General features: G+C 30.6%; 2 protein-coding genes across 3 annotated transcripts in view; one reads left to right on the forward strand and one right to left on the reverse strand.

Moving 5' to 3' along the window:
* LOC129917179 (adenylosuccinate lyase) overlaps window positions 1–20936 on the forward strand; it is a 73462-nt gene that overhangs the window by 6638 nt on the left and 45888 nt on the right. The window lies entirely within an intron of this gene.
* Window positions 204–20016, reverse strand: LOC129917180 (dual specificity protein phosphatase 10). Its single transcript, XM_055997568.1, has 4 exons — window positions 18705–20016; window positions 11702–11818; window positions 9566–9790; window positions 204–1922 (listed from the first exon to the last, which is right to left on the reverse strand). The coding sequence occupies exons 1-4, from the start codon at window positions 18769–18771 to the stop codon at window positions 1369–1371; spliced, it is 963 nt and encodes a 320-aa protein (XP_055853543.1). The 5' UTR covers window positions 18772–20016; the 3' UTR covers window positions 204–1368.

Here is a 20936-nt window from a genome sequence, read left to right on the forward strand (position 1 = left end):
TTGATTCGAATGTAATAATAATGTTGTATTAAAAATGCCTACGTACATTATTTAGATAGATTTGTTCAAAACTTTTGACTTTGTTCTCAAAAAACATCAATTTTCTTTTTTTTACCAATAAGAGATATGGGAAATTATACTAGTTATTGTTTTTGATATCCTCGTAAAAGTAAAAAGACCAATTTATTTTATTTAAATATGTATTTTTTATTTTTTTTATATTTATTCTTATATTATTTTTCTGATTCATCACTTATAATTGTATGTTCTACTCGTATATTTTGAAAAAGGTACTCGTATTTTTTTTTTATTATTCTTGATTTTTATAAATTTATTTTCAAAATTGTGTGTAGAAACCTTAAATTTTAATGATTTTTTTTTTTGTTTTGTTTATAATAGTTAACCATTTTTTAAATTGCATTAATTTAGCATTTGTTTTTGTTTTTATATAGCATGAAAATAAGTTATGAAATTGTTTAAAACTTAAAACAGTTTTATAATATAAATAATTTACACAAACATCAGCGTGTTTTTTTTCTTCTCACTTTTATAAATATGTATGTATTATTAGGTCTACAGTAGAATAATAATATTTATTTTTATTTTTTGCAATATATATATATATATAATTTAGTTTATATATGGTTATGTCTGCAGTTTCATTTAAGGCCAGTGTTAGTTTCTGGTAAAAAAAAGTATAAAACTCTTTTTTTTTAATCTCTGAATTCTGTTTTTTTTTTTTTTCATATGCAATTTAGAAAAATATTTTTCTTTTAATTTTGAAAAATTGTAGTTAAGTACCTAGATCAATATTTTTTTGTTTTTAATTTTTTTTTTTTCAAAATTTCCTATTCTACTATACTACTAAAAGAAACAATCGCAAAAATAATAAGGATTTACTTTATAATTCAATAAATTAAAAATATATATATGTATGATTATTTTATATATAAACTACAAACTATGCACAAGAATTTCATCGCTCATCATTATTTTTTTTTTATGTATTGTCTCATTTAGTTACAAGAGTTTTTTTTTTAGGTTAATTTAAGAAGGGGAAAAGGAGGGGGGAAAGGAGGGGTTTTGGGATATTTCTCATTTATACAACAACAAAAATTAATCTATTTTACAAAAACGAAATAAGATATTCACATACTAAACACATTTGTTTCTTTTTTCTCTTTCTTTCATTTTAAAAATTTATCGAACTTAAAATTAATATAATCTAGCAACTTTATGTTTCTAGAACAATGTTTGCATTGGTCTCTCCGGTGTAGGACAACCATCATAGTAAAATATGTTTTGTCTCTGTCTCTGTTTACGCTTCTCTAATATATACTCTCATTCTGATGTCTCTTTCATCATCAATTAATTGTTCGCTAAGGACATCAATATTGGAGGAGCATTACACTGATCTCCAACCACTGTATTATTATTGGTGGAAAATATACTCGGCACCGTTGTTGATACTGGCGATGACGAACATGATGATGACACTGAGGAGGTTGTTGTAGAACTTGGTACCGATTCAACTGTTTCGGCAATTCCAGATGACGTTGATGATGAACTATCTGAATCAAAGGTTAAAAATGATAACCGAGGACATTGCAATGTTTCCTCTGCGTCACTTTCTTCCATTTCATTGTCAGACGTTGGGGCACTTTGACTAGTTGTTGGATTTGTTGTTGGACTTAATGGCTCTAATACACCAGCTGCACGTAAACTTTGTTCAAGTTCTAATAATTGACCCATGAAATTAAGATTGGGTGATATAATTGGTCGAGCGCCTTTAACAAGTTTATAGGCTTCGATAAGAGACAAGGATTTGTAACGCATGGCATAGGCGATAGCAATTGTTGCACTACGTGAAATACCCGCATGACAATGGAGGAGGACAGTTGAACCTTTTGATCGTGCTTCTTCTGTAAATATAAAGAAAAAAAATATTTAGAATTTTTGTATATTTGACGAAAAAAGAGTATGTTTTTAAGATATTTTAACAAAAAAACGGTTTGATTTATGTTAATGCGTTCAAATTCAAATATGTAGACCATGGTTAAGCTTAGGTTTAACTCTGGTTTAAGCTTCAATTTGTTTAAATTGTTAATACAAGTTGAATCGCCGTTTTTTATGCCGGTATTGATAAACCCATGGTTTAAAACTCAGGTTTAACAATGGTTTAACTTTCGGCCTACTTGGAGAATATCATTTTTCCCATCATCAGGCATCAGAGTCAGTTGGCTGAATAATTTTAAGCTGGAAGGTATTTTAATAGGTTCGTCTAAAAAAATGTCAGTCGCCGTCATACCATTGGCTTAAACCTTTTTTAACCTAAAATAAAACTTTGATTGAAAGATTTCTTTTTGTTGAACGCGCCTAGTTCTGTTCTACTACAAATTAAATTGGCATTTGAAAAGCCAGAACTATAATTGGCGGATGGAGTCGGAAGCTACTGTCAATTGTTGTTGTTTTCTTTGTATTTTCGATAAGTTTTCATCCGTCGAGTGCGGTTGCGAGCGCTGTTCCCCTCCGTTTGCATCCGACGATCCGACAATTATTGTTTTGGCTAAAGAAACGAAATTGAAGTTGTTCCTTTCGGTACGTAGGGTTACCAGAATGCAATTTTAGTTTGTCATGAATAATTTTTTTTTTTTTTATGTTTAAAAAAGATATCTCTCATAAATAACAATAAATAAAAAAAACTTATATTTCATAAGTCATAAAATCATAAAAATATATTTGAACTTTGAAACTTTATAACGATTCTTATTAACATTCTTTCGTTTTGTTTCGAAATACGTCTGTAAACTTTTATTACCCTATACAAAAAGAAACAACAGCAAAAGGTTATAACCCTTGCAGGTTTTGTTTTTGGAGAACACTCATATTAACCCTTTCGAACCCAAGCTAAGAAAATCAATATTAAAAAATGTTTTTTCAGTATTATTGTATCAAAAACATCACAACTAAGAAATATGAATAGCAAAAAGTTATTTTCCAAAATAATAAATAGCAAAACTAATGTGTTACTCTCATGTTGCATGTAAGTAACATGCACTGCCTATGACCACCAAAAAAAGTCGGACAACTGAGAAAATAATTTTTTATGGAACAATAATATATGCTACTTCTTCTAAGCCAAAAAGCAAAACACTTTCTGGATTAACTTTTTTTATATCTTTTTTTCAAAATTATGACCATATATAAAAAAAAAATTTTTTGCAAAAAAAAGAAAAAAAAGTGAAATTCAGTTCCTTTTTCGATTAAAAAAAATTAAAGGTTTGATATTTGACTAAATTTTTGTAATAATCCAGTAACTAGGCATCATTATCTTTCAATTGAGCCATCGAAACCTAAAAAATATTTAATGGAATATTTTTTACGAATTTTTAAAAATATGTTACATGAGAGTAACGCTGGGTCCGAAAGGGTTAAGAAGCCTCAAGGACATTAGGGTATGAATTCTGACTCTCTCTGACTAATAAAGACAGTATAATTCATTGGCCATTAAAAGTCCATTTTTATAAATATTTTACGTATGGGGGATATATATTGATTAAAGTACCAACCAAAAAATGATTCACCAAAAACAATTAGGTATCCTTTGGCAGTAGCAGCAGAATAAAAAAAAAAAAAAACAGAAGTATAAGGGTTCGTCATACTCTTGAAAATGAATGAATGCGCACAATCGTTGAAAAGAATCTTGGGGAAGACTCCCGACTTTGTGAATCATCACCATCATCATCGTCGTTTCGTTTGTTGTTGTCGTCAACAACAAGAGTATAAAGTACGTGTCTTGGTTGGTCATCAATCGTTTGTTGGTCGTGTTGCTGCAGCTCGTTAAGAGTATGCCTGCATATTTAGCGTACCTCTTATATGTAAACATTTTACGACCCCAAAAACAAAAATGTCACTTGCATTCTTTACGAGTGATAAGGCCAATACAAAATGACAACAACCACGACGATACGATATGACATAATAAAGCCACGACGACACCTTTTTTTTTTTTTGGTGTGTAACGTGTGTGTAACGCACAAAATATGACTCATTTTTGGAAAATGGTTTGTGATAAAGGAGTAGGAGTTGAAAGAGGAGGGTGTAATATGGTGGTGTATTGTATTTTGTTATTTATAAACTAAGGCGTACAAAACAAATATTCTCTGTTTACAACGATGAATCAATATAGCGCTCGCAATTACTGTGGCGTTACCCTGATTTAGTACAATTTTTTTTTTACTTCAACGATAATAATAATTCCATCAATATAATTAGTAATGAAATCAATATTAGTCAGAGTCATCCACGCACGATTCATTTTTAATGATTGTGCAAGTCCTTATAGGTTGTTTTAATTTTTATTTTTTCGAAAGCTTTTGATAAGAGTCATCATATTCATATACCCCTTAATCAAAAAAAACGTTTAATAATGAAAAATAAGTTGCGATTTGTTAAGATTGTCAATATCGAATTATATTATTATTTGATGACCTTTGTGGTCTTTTATAGATTGTTTTTTCCCATTTTGATAAGATAACACACTTCAGTTTTTGTCAAAAAAAAGTAACGTACGTACAAACAAACATACCTATAAAATTATTTTTTTTTATTAAAATATTGATAATGATAAGGCCTGTTGGTTGCTGGCAATTATTATACTCTTTTATTATCAGAGAGTTGAAGTGTTTTATTTATTGTTGGTATTCTGTTTGGCTTGCTTATCAGAATTTCAAGTGTGTTTCATGAGTCATTTGTATTTATTCTTACATTTATAATACAGTACATTTAGAGGGTTGATTTTTTTTCGTTGGTTTCGAAACTTTATTCGATAACAAAAAAATTTCAATGTAGGGTAAATAGATGGATAAGAATGTAAGTTCCTTGACTACATATCTTTTTAACACGAACCTGTACAATTTGTTTTGTTTTATCGTTTAACCACAGTAACTGAGGGTAGAAACCACAACCCACTACCGTTCTTTTGCTATTTAGAACAAAATATTCCCACCCGATACATATACATACGTAAACAAATTAAGTATTCAAGGGTGCTATGGTTTATTTTTTGAAATAGGAAGTTGTGAAATTCCAATAGGTAGGTACTATGTTTATACCATTGATTTGGATATGATAAATAAAAAATATCAATGGAACTTCCGGCAACAAGGTGCTGATAAAGTGTTATGGGAAAGATTTGAAAGTTTCCATGCCAACCTATTCATCATTCTCGAGTATTTACAAACTTTGGGAATGTTTGTGATAAGTAACCAATCAATAATTTACTTTTATGATGGTTTCATTCTCAAGATATTCTTTAGGAAGTTTTTTTTACTTTGGTTGTTGATGTAGAGCATTTATAGCAGTGACATAGTTCTTTTACATGATTTACTCATTATTTATTGCAATCGAACAGGTTTTTTTTTACATTAATTTCATCTTTTTGCAAATTAAATTCATTCTAGTGCAAATCAAATTCACCATCTTGCAAATCAAATCCAAATTTGTTTCCCACTTAAAAAAAAATCTCTTGTTGGGCGATATTTTATTTATGAACACGCCTTTTCTATAAAACGGGTGCGTTCGAGGTTGCTTAACAACTGTCAAATTGAAAAACTTTGAAAATAATCGTGTTCAATATTTTGATTTCTTAATTTAAATAGCTGTGTTCATTTTAAAACAAAAATTTTCTGATGTATTTTAAAGGCTCTCATTTTTTGCATATCTACTAGATTACTGAGTCATTCATAAATATTTGACAGAAGCAACATTTACCCAACCCACCTATAAAACATATCCATTTTCCCTGCTCACAAAAAGGATTCCCCCCATTAGTCCTCAACGCTTCATGAAAATCACATTCATATTCCATTTGTAAAGAAATCCATAAATCAAGATCTAATATTCCCAAGTGCTATACAATAAACAATGTTGAAAAAAGAAAGCGCCTGGCGTTTGGCATCAGATTTGCTACTGTTTTATGTTACACTCACCGTTTTTGGAGAGATATCAAACCGAACAACAACACAACACCGTTCACTGTCGTCGTGTCGCTGGTCGTTATGTTGTAATGAAGATAATGGTGGCGCAGTACATTGAATGGATGACTCATCGTCATCGTCGTCGTCACTGCTGCTGCCAAAGCCATTTACCATCGATAATATTTACGTACATCTGCACCTCATATAAAAAATAAGAGTCAGGACAGGAGGGGAAACCAATCAACCAAACCACCCTTACCTCCTGCTTTCTTCTTGGGTTTGCTATCGTAAAATACCCTTCTTTCGTGTCTTCGTTTACAATCTTTCCGTGTTTTGTCTTCTTCTTTTTTGTATAAATAATGGCATTATGGCAACACTCTCTCTCTTCAAGTACACTCACCGTTGCCCTTACCCTTGCCTTCCACACCATACCTTTTTTTCTAATCAACAAACCATAAAAAAATGATACCCCATATAACAGTTGATAATAAAAATAGGGTACATTTACTACGACTAATAGATTTTTTCTATTTTTTCTACAAAAGATGCAAAGTCAAATTATTATTTATTTTTCTTTTCATTTTTAGAAAAAAAAAAAACAAAGTGTTGAGCCAAATTTGTCGCGCGGCACATGAATCGATTAGAAAATGTTTGGTCTTTTGGCATTTTGACAGAAATTTTGTTCAAAATATTATATTTTTAGCAAAAACAAAAGTAATAAACATGAGTGCGGAAATATTTTAAATAAGAAAAAGCTAAGAAAAACTTTTTCTTCTTATTTATATTTATTTTTATTTTTATTTTTTCTCATCGTCCAACTAACCCCGGAAAGCAGACATTATATCGGACAGGCAGTCTATTTTGAGGAATACCCTTACTCCGGTAGCGCGTTCAACAGTAGCACTTTTGGAGCGCAACAGTGGTTTTCTGGTTCGTACAACCTTGAACTCACCCAGAGTGTAGCGTGCCACACACACTAAATACAACAACAACAAAAAAGGTCACACTAGCACAGAAGTACGATTTCGATTTTTGTGTGTTTTCTTTTTTTGTGTTTTATCGTCAAAAACTTTATTCATTTCCCCCCTTTTACTTTTCTGCGCCGCTACTGCCTTACCCTCGCTGGAAAGGCATTTTATTTATGAGATGTTTATTTTTAGTTGCATGTGTTTGCGCGCCGAACAACACATGCGCAAATTTTATAAAAAAAAAAACGATTCAGACGATGACTCATGCACTGAATCTCACCTTCAAAGGTCTTCGTTCGTGCTCGAGCTCTATACTCAGTGTGTATAATAAAATGCCAGAGGCGGCGGGTGAGACGCAAGGGATTATCATAATTTTTATTTTGTTTGTTTTTTTTGTTGTTGTGTTGAAGTATGGAACACTTAGCAGCACTTTGTGATATGAGTAAGAGTGAGATGGATTTGGCGATAATTGCCAAATAATAATTCCACTTCGTATATACATATGCGTAGATACTTATTATTATTATTTAAAAATTATTTTTTTTTTCAAAAGATGCTGACTGACCCAGAGCGCAATTGACAGTTATCGTATTTTTGCTAGGTGGCGCTGCGCATATATTTTTTTGACAACAACAAAATAAGCGGCATCGCGGTTTAGCGCAAAGTGATTATCACTGGCAGATTTATATATAAAAGGAAAACAAAATTGGTTCCGTGTGTAAACACGAAATGATTTCATTGCTCGAGACTTTTAGCGATGAGTCAGTGCGTATTATAGCCATATAGCTTTAGCTAGAGATAGATAGAAAGGAGTGAAGTAAAAAATAAAAAAAATTTAACGATATACAGTCGGTCATTATCTGACGGCTGACGGGTACCTGAACTCGATTCATGGTAACAGTAATTATATTGCGATGACAGATCAACTAGACTAACAGTAATGAGTGACATTTGGATAGTAGGTAGTATACATATATGAAGTATTATAGGAGTAATTATATGAGTGACTTATGCAATGTATAGTTTTTTTTGTATGAATAGCTAGCAAAAGGTGATTCCTAATTCACAGGTATCGAAAATAGTTTTAAAAAATCTGCCACAAGTTAGGGGATTCCCTGTATTTTAACCTCTTCTCAGGTAAATAAATAATTTATATCGATTAGGTCAGGCATTCCTAAGAGCATACAATTTGGCACCTTAAAGTGTCAATGAATCACTTTTTATTTTCTGCTTGCTTTTTTTTTGAAGACTTTGAGACTTTGATACACCACCTACCTGAAAGACTGGTTTAAAAATGTTGCTAAAAATATTACAATACAAGTGGTTTGTCTTTTCAATTTATAATAATTTTAAGAGCATTTTTTTTAATGACAGAAATATTTGCTTGCATCATGGACTTTTTGAAATTCTTTTCAGTTTTTTTTGAAGCCAGTTTTTTAGATCCGGGAATTTTAGTGTTATTAAAGTGACGTTGACATTACTGTCAATTTTTAAAGCCATAACTGTTTGAACTCAACAAAAAGTGTAAAAACACGCCTATAAACATTATATTCTTTGACAGCTTTAAGGTTAACACATGCATCAGTTCTGTTTGTTTACTTTTTTAAGCAAATAGGTTGAGTTTAAAGTATACAAATGAAAGAAACATCATGTGAGCTGTCCAAAAGACTGCTGAGCCAGTAATAATCTTTTTCTAAACGCAAGACTCATTTCGGTTTTCAAGAAAGTTCTATCTCATATAAAGCAAAAGGCATATCACCTACGCAGATTTCGTTTCTTAATTACAAATCTGCATATGAATGGCGCCCAACAATCATTGTTTATATTCATAAAAAAATTCGCCAATTTAAATTCCATAATTTTTCAATTTTGAATACCCTTAGCAACCAAAAGATAGGTATAAATTCCGCACCTACCTTAAAACCAATAAAAATTCATCAAAATATGACGCAAAATTTTTGGTGTTTGCTCTCAAGACTCTATGACTACATTGTAGCTTTTTTGTAAAAAAAAGTAGCAAAAAAAACTTGTTTCTTCAGCTGCTATTATGTCTCTTTTACATTTCTGCCTTTCCAATTTCTTTACAGAGAGCAAAAGAAGAAAATAAAATCAAACAAATCCATGTTTTAAGGCAAAACAATTTTGGGCTATGACTATATCATTCACCAATTTTTGGTGCCTTCAGGCTATTTTTAGAAATTTTTTCATTAAGGAATGTGTTTTTATAGAAGACTAACTTCGCTCTGTTACACACCTCGAAACCAATAATATTTCGAGGAGCATTCAGCAGAATAAATATATGTTTATTTGATTTTGCCAGATTTTATATGAATGGCGCGCAAAAAAAAAACTTCTATTCTATATTAGTCATAATGTCATAGGAAAATACCCTAAAATAATGAAAGACCTGTTTTACCCTAATTTCGGTACAAAAAAAAAAAAGAAGAATTATAAACAAGTTTCACAACTCAATTTGAGTGAGAGAGTTATAATGCCGGTCATTTAAATTGCGATTTATTTGGACGACGCAAATTAACATAAATCAAAATTATTTTTTTTTATTTGAAAGAAAAAAAGAGTCATCATGAGTGTCGTGTCTCGTAAATCGTAATAACTTACCGATGAAATCATACGCCTCTTGGAAGTACTGTTTGATGTTCTGATGGGGCGTGTCACTGGCAGGTATTTGCTTATATTTCATTCCCGGTTGCGGGCTTGTACTTGGTGCTTGGCAGGTAACATTCAATACCCAATTTGCGCCAACACCTTCAGGATTATCTGCGTCCTTTCCATTACCGAGGAGCAGGTGCGGGAATACGGGTGACGCAGGATGAGTCTCAATGTCTGCAAGAGTCACCAAGAATTGCAAAAAAAAAAAAAAGAAAAAAATGAGTAAGACAGAACAAGACAACAAAATAAAAAGAATATAATAAAATTAGCATCTAAAGATCAAGAAGAATAAGAATAAAAGAGCTATTTTTAGAGGAAAGCCATTGGAACCACCACACCGCATACATCCCATCACACTTGGTCGTCGCAGAATCATTTTCTTTCGCCGATCTGTTCGTTTTCGTTGTTGCGATGTTTCCCCCATCTCTCACTTGTCATGTGCTAGATTTCTTAATGACTTCCCCCAAACTACCACCCGTTTGCTTCTTCTATGCCAACAACAAGACCATACAATAATAATACACATCTCTCTTACTCAGATGGCCCCTTGCTACAATACACATTGATATGACGGCGATGAGTCATACAAGCAACACGAGTGGTGTGTGTTAGCTCAGACTGTTCTGTTCTGTTTTTTTTTGCTTTTCTTTTCGTTTATTATTATTATTATTTTTTTTTTATTTCTTAATATCTGCGCTTTTGTGAGTAAACAAACTGAGGGATAAAAATAACGAATCCGAAGCAATAATAAAAAAGTAGGTATTTTATGGGGCTGCGCTCTGTTTGCCTGTTACGATGTTTGGGGGGGATGCATAACATTCAAGAATGAGAATCAAGGGGTTCGGCGAAAAAGGGGCTAGGTTATAATTGAACTTATGAACCGGTGACGTTTCATTGAGAAGTTTTTCCACTCGTGTCGTGGCGCATTTTCCCCGCAACTCGAAGAAGTAAAACACATTTTTAGAGAGGGAGCGAGCGAATTCACGCAACGGAAATCGAATGAATTACGTGAGTACCGTTTTGTAGTTTGTTTCCGAAAAAAATTAAAACAGAAGCAAAAGTGCATCAGAGGGAGAGATGTTGAATGGCACAAGAGGAAGTACTTTTTTTTATTTAAAATTTGTATTTGTATCCTTTAATTCATGGTAGATCCGTTTCTATGGGATATCATTTCATTCAGACATTTGGTTAGGTAAAGAAATAATATCACTTAGAAATAAACCCATAAATCTCCGTCAAAAACGAAGCTAAAGTTGAAATTTTGTATCCCACTTAAATTCTTTGAATACATGGAGATCTCTGTTTGTGGGACGCGCCTAATTTCAAAAAAAAAAAATCTGCATGAAATTTGACACATTTGACTGAACACTTCTTGTGTCACTTTGAGAAAAACTTTAGGCCAACAACACAAGCAATTCGTTTCATTTTTAAAGTTGAAAATTAGATGTGTTCATGCTGGCCAATGCTTTCCATTTTTGACTGCTAAATCCTTGTCCATTGCATCCTTTTTTTACAAGCAGAGATAAAAATGACATTTGTCAAATATTTTTTTACTAAATATTAATTGTGACATTTCGAGAGAACATTAAGGCTATGAAAAATGGAAAAAGTAGGTGTGTTCATTCACATGAAATTTTTCATAACTAAATTGACACGTAATACAAATTACATACTTGTTTTTTGCCTTAGGTTCGCTTGCGAATGAATAAGTGATAGTTCTATTTCTCTCAGGACTCTTAGCATTATTTAACTATACAATGGAAAATTAAGTGTGAAAATATCAGGTGTGAACGTAAAGTTACGATCAAAATCCAATTAAATGTTCACGATAATCGTGATTTGCCTCCTAGTTTTGTTTCAGTTACAAATAATGCAACTCTCTGTTGTAGTAAACTCATCAGAAATTGTATGTTGTTTTGATTGTGATGGGGGATTCCAGAAAGAGATATTGACACGTAATCGGTAGCACAATTCCAAAGTTCGTGTCAATTTCAATTAAAAAGTCTGGTGTGTGGTGTGGTTTAGTGATGTGTCAGAAAAATTTACCATAAACTTTATATTTTTTGTTTGCAATTTAGTACTCACCGTATATGGCTGGACTAGAGCAACTCCTCATTAAAGGGGGTACCCGGCTACCGGAGGCTTCTTCTTCATTTGAACTCGTCGACTGACGTTTATTACTGTTGTAGTCCTTATGGGTAGCTGTGTGAATAAGCAAAAATAAAGATATATCATGAGTAATATTCCAGTGAATGATATGAATATTGATTTTTTGTTTAAAGATAAATCGTAATAGAGCGGTGAGTTTTGTTGAAGAGAGTTTGTGAAGACTCATTCATACAGAATGTCAATGAAAATAATGTTGATGTTCATTTCGTGTGAAAATTCATTCTAAATGCGTGCGCTAAGCTTCGAAAATTAAAAAAAACTGGATGAGTCATATATTTTTTTCAATTATTTCATACTCAAACAATGTACACGACATTCTTTTCAATAGACCGACATTGTTCATCTATTACAAGTATTTTTTTTTTTTGCTGTAAAAGGGGACTTTGACGTTTAATTGAAAATTTATATGAAAGAAAACAACCCTCGGTTCTCACCCCTTTTTTTCTGTTGGCTATTGTATGGATCTAGACAAATCTCAAAGCCCCTCATGTGTATTTAAGTATTTAAAAAAAAATAAAATGCCATCAAAACAATCAAGGCATTTTGTTTGAAAATGCATACTTATACGGGTTTGAGTTAAAAAAGGGGCATAAAGTTAAATCAGTATCAAAATTATTATTGTAGATTTATGTATGTAGTTTAAAGATTGACATAAAACATGTTTAACTACTGATAGGCACTAGTACATGAAAGACACATTAAACTGATAAAGCTACAATCGGGTTCAATTAAGGTTTGAAAGATTAAAAAAAAATATATAAAAAAATTAGTAATTGCGTCAAAAGAGATTTGTTTGTATATTTAATCTCAGACACGAGATTAAATTTTTTAAGTGCTTGTTTTTCGTGTACCTATACATATAAATTTGAATTGAATCATGTCTTTTTTTAAAATACAAAATTTATTGATATTCTTTGGGTTTTTAAAAATGGAAAACATTGCCAGAATAAAATTATTTTACTATTAAAAGACTTGTTTTGGACTCTTTTAGAGCAAATTACAATGTTTTTACTGCCAAGTGAACAGCTCCAGCTTATCCAAACTAAACAAAAGATTAAAAAAAAATTTGTATTCCAACGTGACAGTTTTATTTCCAACGTGATTACTTTGAAGTATGCGATTCTTATTGCACTTAGCATCTTTTTTCCATAGAGAAAAAAATTGTTGTATTACTTGAAAGTACTTTGCAAAGTAAAATCAAACGCACATTTTGAAAAGAAACATTAGGTCTGTTCAATGAAGAAGTTTGAACAGACCAATTTAATAAAAATCTATTACATTAGCATAAATATTTGACAGTTTGTTTTTTTATTTTAAAACCAAGCACAAGAAATCCTGTTCTTCTATTTTAATTTTTATAAATCAAACAAATTACTGTCACAGGAATTTCCGACCACAAGCGGTCAACTGAGATTTTTTCTTGCAATGAGCCATCAAATGTGTCATATGAATCTTTATAGGACACACCTATTACTTGTCATTGACAAATATTGGGTTTTAAGTTGAATGACAGCTAATTACCATATGCTGAGTTCTGACGCAAGAATATGTTCATACGTCATTTGTCAATAATAATTGCAGAGTGACAAGTGAAAATCTATGATTCACTAGAAATATCGATTAAGAATAATCAAATTATATTTGCAAAAAATAAAAATCACATTACTGGCAACCCTTTAGCTTGATGGAGTGATTAGTTTACACGTCACGTTTTACAGATTTACATGATAAAAGCATGTCTGCTAGCTGCTCTCAACAACAATAATTTTTCATTTTTGCTGACGTCATGATCAAAATAAAAATTTATTCAACATCCAAAAAAGAAACTTTTACATTGATAAGAAGAAAAAACAAATATTATTTGTATTTCTCTCATACCTATGGAGTAGATACTTGTAGAATAATATTTTGTAATTATTATTCTATTCAAGTCATTTCCTCAATTTTATAAACATATATTTTTTTTATTATAAAGTTTTGAGTACTTCATTTATGTTTAAATTTAATAGGTATGCAATAAGTTGACATTTTTGTGACAGTTTAACACATTCTTTCCATAATAAGTTGTCATTTTCAATATTTTGCTATAAAAATCATTAACTTTCAAGAGTAGCAAAGTTGTTCAAAAAATTAATTTACTTTATCTAGGCTGATAAGGTTTATACAATTCGAGTTTGAAGCTGTTTTGTTCGGATTGGTACCTACCTATATACGAAATTGCTATTGACAAATGTTTCTTGTAGACGTTTAAACTGTTATATTTTCTTATATCAGTTTTTATTGTTGTTTATTTGATTTATTTTCAAGATTTAGATTTATCAAACAATTTTACATTTTAAAGAATATTTTGATTTTGTGCTGAACGCATTCATTATATGAAATGTCAAAATGGAAATTGTTAACTATTGTCATAATTTTGACATTTAGTTCTCCAATAATGGCATTTAAATCATAAACAGAATTTTGACAGTAGTGTTAACGTGACATAAGTCAAGTCATTCACACCCAAAGCATGATTAGAAAATCGTTTGATTATAATGATTACCACAAAGGAAACAGTTAAACCATAAGATTTGGAGAGAATTTAATAGCTTCTGTGTACACCTTTATCTTTGTGTGTTGTATTTACTGTATTTTTTTTTTACCACCGAGGTTGTTAACCAAATAATCTTCCCGGACATCCGGTGCAAGAGTTTTAAATTTGAAGAAAAAAAAAAACGACAAAACACTTTTAAAATGGAAATAACTTGACACTTAGTCATGTACGAGTATATGTCAAGTTATTCAAAACATGAAGCATTTCTCACACTTCTTTTTTACGAGTATTCATCATCATTATCAAAAAAGGATTTTATATTTTGTCGTTATTTTAATTTGAATACAATTTTTACCACTTTAAATATCGTAAAGTAGTGTCGTGCGGAAATAAATTCTTATCTTCTCATATAAGACTGAAAAGTTTATTTGTTATTATTTGAAGTTGTTTGTTTTGTAAATTGAAAACAAACGAAAGTCCAGTTTTATTTTACTATCTATCTCTACTCTTGACTCATTTGTTTTTTTTTTTTTTTATAACTTTTATAGTTAAATGTCTTTCTCAAGACAAAGTACTATAAGTTCTGTTTGACTTGTTGACCTTAATGTGCGTATGCAAAGTGATAATTTATTATGATTTTTCTTTGAAATATTTTTCCTACTTATTTCACAAATCTGTTTCATAGAGAATGTCACGATTCCATAAAACAAGTTCTTGTTTCAAATAAGTTGACTTTAATAGTGTAAGGTATGAGTAGGTAATTGAAAGAAGTTATAACAAGGTCATGTGTTTGCACCATAAAGCATTGCACAAAAGAAAGTATTTTTTTCTTTATCTGTCACTCAAATAATAAACATATGTCTGAACAGGAGCGTTTATTCATGCTACAGTATAGTAAGTGGGAAGTAGTTTAGTTGCATTAACCGCTGCCTCTCCATTGAAAAAAAAATGTCAAAAAGTCAGGTTAGACTGTCAGATATTGTGGCATAAGCTTTAATATTCTGTTTCCGCCATAATCAGACTAATTTGACAGTTGAATTGATCTTTTGCCAATTTAACCCTCATGAAATAAAAAATGAAAGCATTCAGCATAAAGTTAAAAAAAAACTTCAAGATGACGGAATAGGTATAAATAAAATAATTGATGTATTAAATCCCCGATTCTAGGAATACTACTCAATAAAATAAGTCCCCTAAACTAAAAATTTAATAAATCCCAAAAAGATAAGAAATAAGCTTTTAAGACCTTAGAATAAATTCAGACTCATGCGCAAATAGTTTTTTTAAAAATTCTTTTTGCAGCTACGAGCGCCCTCTTAGCTTTGTTGCTTTAGGTTAAGTTTTTGATTAAAAAAGATGTAAAAATCATTTATAATTAAAAATAACAACCAGCTAGCCTGAACTTTATGTTAAGTAATTTCATAATGACTGTCATCAATATGGCATATATGTTTTTTTTTTAAATATTTTATAAAAAGAAATTCTATAAATATCTGACATGTGCCACAATTGTTTTTTTTTTTTTTTGAAATTCTTAGCTATTTAAGTTCTTGCAGAAGAATTCTTTCATATTTTCAAACATAAAGATAAATATTTGCATGAAATTGGCTTTGTTCAAATGATTTTTTTTTTGAGAATTTCTTAAATGAAAATTGATAACCATGAATCACGTTCAATATTGATTTATCAAACTATTTAATCTTATACTTTCCAAAGTTTAAAGTTTTAACTTGACACGTTTTGTATTGTTAATTTAAAAGAAAGAAGAGATTATCACAAAAAATTGTTAAATCTTAATAAAAAATCTAATCTATAGCTCGCTTCAACATTCAGCAGCTGATTCATTGCATTTTTTATAAACTTCAAAAAAGAAAAGAAAAATTGATAAATAAATAATTTGTCACGTCATTGAAAAACGTGCGCAATACTCGTAAAGGTGCAAACAAAATAAACTAATTGATAACAGAACAATAAAGTCAACAAAAGATATATCATACAAATGATTAAAATTATTATTATATTAATATTATTTTCTCTTCTCGTTTTTTTTTTTTTGTAGTGTTGATTAGAGAAATCAAATATTTAAACAAAAAGAACAGATAAAGAATATTTTTTTTTTTGTTTTCATGTGTGTGACGAGATAAATAGAAATTGTGTGGCATAATTTGCAAGTTGTAAGTTAATTAGTTCAAGTTGTAATAAAACTATTATGATAGCAAAGGTTTATATTATTTTTGTAAACAAATAATTTTTATTGACGTAAATTTGTTTAATTGAACGAATAAGAAGTTATTTTGATGTAATATTCATACAAAAAGTGGCGCCCAACGGTTGACTTGCATATAGTTGAAATACATTTTGACGGTTAAGTTATAGTTAACATGAAAAGTTGAAGTCAAATAACATTTCCATTCAACATATTAGAAAACAATTCTTCGATAATACCTAATGAATGTCATTAACTTCTGTTACCTACTGATTGGTATTAAGCTTTTTTAATTTGATATTTTTTTTATCATATTTTTCTCATGAATCATATTTTCTTATATTTTTAGAACCTAACCTGACACTTGAGGTCGAAATTTGGTAAAAAAAAATATGTTATCATTCAAACAAATGCCATTAATTGTGGTTTGATAAGTTATTTTTTTTTTTGTTCTTTTTAATTACAGTTTTGTGGTTTCTTTATGGATTAGAAACATTATTTTTTCTCACATTATTCATTAAAATAGAAATTATTTAGTGTGTTTTTGTTTGGTGTCAACTTTCTATCTATCAATTTTTAATCATTTCTTTGTTTCATATTTAATTGTATAAAAAATTATTTGTAAAAAACAAATGGCGCCCAACGTAGATTTTTAATCATATTTTGATGCTGTTCTCATTAGAAAATATTGTTAAGAATTACAATGTTCAAATTACCTACAAAAAGAGGAGCCTTAGAGATTAGATCATAGAGTTACCTATATAAAAAGTGGCACCCAACGTGGAGCTTTATATTATATTTTCATACCATTCTCACAGCAAAAATGGGTGAAAATGAATATATTCAAATTACACATACAATGGAAATTTTCAAAGCTTAGATAATTTAATTGAACTAAAAGTGGCGCCCAACGTGAAATTCTACATATTATTTGAATTAGGTTCTCTATAAAAAAAATTGGTAGAAATAATAATTCTCAAATTACAATCATAAAATTCAAGTCACAAAACTAAAATCATTGAGTTGTATAAAAAGTGGCGCCCAACGTGGAACAATAAATTATACTTTCATACGATTCTCACAAGAAAAATTGGTGAAAACTTACAATGTTAAAGTTATACAAACAAAGGGAAGCTAGAATCTTTGAATGATTCTAAGAGTGGCGCCCAACATGGAGCCTTACACTAGAAAAATTGGTTAAAAATATAATGTAATGAAAGTGAGGCATGATGAATGAGTAATGCAGGGTTTTTCTAGCAAAAATTTACGTTTTCCTTATCTGTTTTATTGATAGATAACAAATTATATTTGGAATCAATAAAAGCTCCAAAAAGTCTCAAAAAAGGCTAAAGGTCGAAAAAAAAGATGACTGAATTCTTTTTTAAGTGCTGTTCTTATCATCGTTATTCTCAGGATTTTGTTAAAATTTCCAATAAACTCTAAAAACTCTCATTCTATCTTTAAAATATTAATCTACCCCAGATAAAAATATGTTTATGTACCTAGATGACATATTAAATGACTTATCAATATTTAACTGTTAAGATAGCAACATTTTTGACAGCTGTTATGTTTCAAATATTGACAATTTTCTTTAACTAATCATGCGACAAATTCATAGTTAACTATCAATATCGATAAAAATTCTTGCCAAAGCAGCTGTTTGGTAACCCTTTGATGATGGAAACTATTTCTACACACATTTCAACAAAAAAAAAAAAAAACAACAACAAACAACCCTCACTTCTTTACACATTCTGTTAATAAAAACGAGAAACAACACACAGAGACCTCTAGAGATCTATTCAAGTATTTTTTTTTTTATTTAATAAAATTTTGTTTGCAGTATGTAATCTCTCCATCCATTGTCGATCTACCTATCTCCCTTCATATCATTGATATTCTTCTATGCGATCCCATATGCCCGGTGTGTAGTGTATTCGTTTCGAATAGCAGAGCGAAATTGCGCCCGTCGTTCAAATGTGTGTTGTCGACAACAACGACGGCGAAGTGATGAGTAATCATCAAGAAGTAGAGTAAAAAAAAAAATATAACAAAATAGCAACAAATAATAAAAAAGAAGAAAAAGAGATCCACTGTTGATTTTTTTTATATCTCAATCAAAATTTAATATCATTTTGGATAATTTAATTAATTTATATTTAAGTTAGACTTACGAATTATGCTAACAGGCCTAAACCTGAGAACTAGGCAAGGCGATTCTCGTTTAATCCTCATTTTCATTTCACTTTTATGAGTCACAGCGAAGCAAGCAGTGATTTTGTGTTCCTTAAATATTTTATGTTTTATGTTGGTTTTATTCAACTTTTTTTTTTTTTTTAGTTTTAATTTAAACTAAAAAAAAAACCTTTTTAGTTATGCACACTACCACAATGACACTGGCACTTGTTGTACGAGTCGAATGGCATTTGTGTTGGTGGTTAGACTCGATTTACACGATGATTGATATTACAATATTCAAGATTTTTTTCTTTCTATTGAATTTGGAATTCTTACAAGAAAATCCACTAAAAATGGTTTTGGTTTTTTTGTTGTTTGTTTAAAAAAAAACTTGGTGCGGCGGCGAGCGGAAGGCGGGCTAGTTTTAAGTTTCTAAGCTGCAGTTTTACACACAGTACAAAATTGAGGTGAAATCGTTGCAAAGGCAAAACTATGTGCAGGCACTTCTGGTTTTGTTTTGGGTATAATTTTCTTTTTTTTTTCTGATTGCGCGAGGAGAGAGGGAACTTGGCGGGGGCCACGTTAAAATAAAAATTTAGTTAGATTTTCTCTTTAAAATCAATTGAAAATTATTTTATTAATTTGTTATACAACGTTTGTTTGAGAGCACACAACGTAGTTTAATGAACATGAAATAAGCATTCAATTCTCTCTCTCAAAAAAGACTGGAGGTAAGTTGTAAAATTTTTTGTTTTAATTTTTATATATTTTTTTCTTTTGCGGTTACGTCGTGTCGTTATGAATTTATTTTAGTAGTGTTGCCAAGTTAAACACAATACACGAACGACAAAACACGGAGTGGATGGAAATTCAAATAATAATAATATTGTGAGGCAAACAACACACTCCGTAGAAAACTTGTTCACTCGAATACGGTCGACACACAAGTGCTGCTGTTGCAGTAAACGAAATATGAAAATGAAAAAATCGTAGCGGCAGCGACAGCGAGCGGCCGAGACGAGTTCGAGACTTCGAGTTCGAGTTTTGCCGATTTGCACGTCACGACAACACGAACGACGACGACGACGACGATGAGGAGAGGACAACATACCGCGCGCTGCCCCTTCGAGTAGATTCTGGTTCTTACTTTAGAGAGAAGGTGTGTGTGAGTGTTGGATGGTGGGTGTGTGCGTGGAACAGTGGAAGAAAATGTTTTAAAGTTAGAAATAATTACATTAGAAAAGAGATAGGGTAGTTGTGTTGGATTTTTTAATGCAAAAAGCGAATCAATATATAGATGTGATTGCGTCTTTATTAAAAAAATATTAACATCGTTCAAATTACGCACTTAAAGGCACGTCTGAAAGCTAAAATGATAGATTTGTACAAAAAGTGGCGCCCAACGTGGAACTCTTAATTCTATTTTCATACGTTTTGACTAGGAAAATTGGTGAAAAATTTCAATGTTTAAAATCAAAACCCACAAAATGAAGCCTCGATGCTAAAATAATTTAGTTTTACAAAAAGTGGCGCCCAACGTGGAATTCTAAATCATATTTTCATACGTTTCCAACTAAAAAAAATTGTTGAAATATCTCAATGTTCCAACTACATACATAAAGTGAAGACTCAATGCTAAAATAATTGAGCTGTGCAAAAAGTGGCGCCCAACATGGAATTGTAAATCATATTTTCATACAACGTTTCTTACTAGAAAAATTTGGTGAAAAATCTCAATCATCAAACTACACACAAAATCAATCCTCAGTACTAAAATAATTGAGTTGTACGAAAAATGGCGCCCAACGTGGAACTCTAAATCCTATTTTCATACGTTTCTCACCAGAAAAATTGTTGAAAAATCTTAATGTCCAAGCTACATACGCAAAAAGAAGCCTCGTGAAAAAATAATTAAGTTGTACAAAAAGTGGCACCCAACGTGGAACTCTAAATCTAGTATTGAAAAACTGTAAAGTTGTAAGTAGGTACACAGAAAAGTAAAGCCTCAAAGTAAAAGCCATTGAGTTATACTAAAAATGCCTTCATTATAAAAAATATTAATGTCATGCGTTAGTAAACTTTTTGTCTCAGGTGTTTGTTAGGCTTTTGAATATGTCTGTCTCGAAACTTAATTTTTTTGTATGAGCCCTGTCCATGTGATACTTAATTTATTTTTTATATTTTGCCAGATTTGAGCCGAAACAACTCTACTGTTAAATTATGCCCGT

The sequence above is a fragment of the Episyrphus balteatus genome, chromosome 3 (genome assembly GCF_945859705.1).
Source record: "Episyrphus balteatus chromosome 3, idEpiBalt1.1, whole genome shotgun sequence".
Classification (NCBI taxonomy): domain Eukaryota; kingdom Metazoa; phylum Arthropoda; class Insecta; order Diptera; family Syrphidae; genus Episyrphus; species Episyrphus balteatus.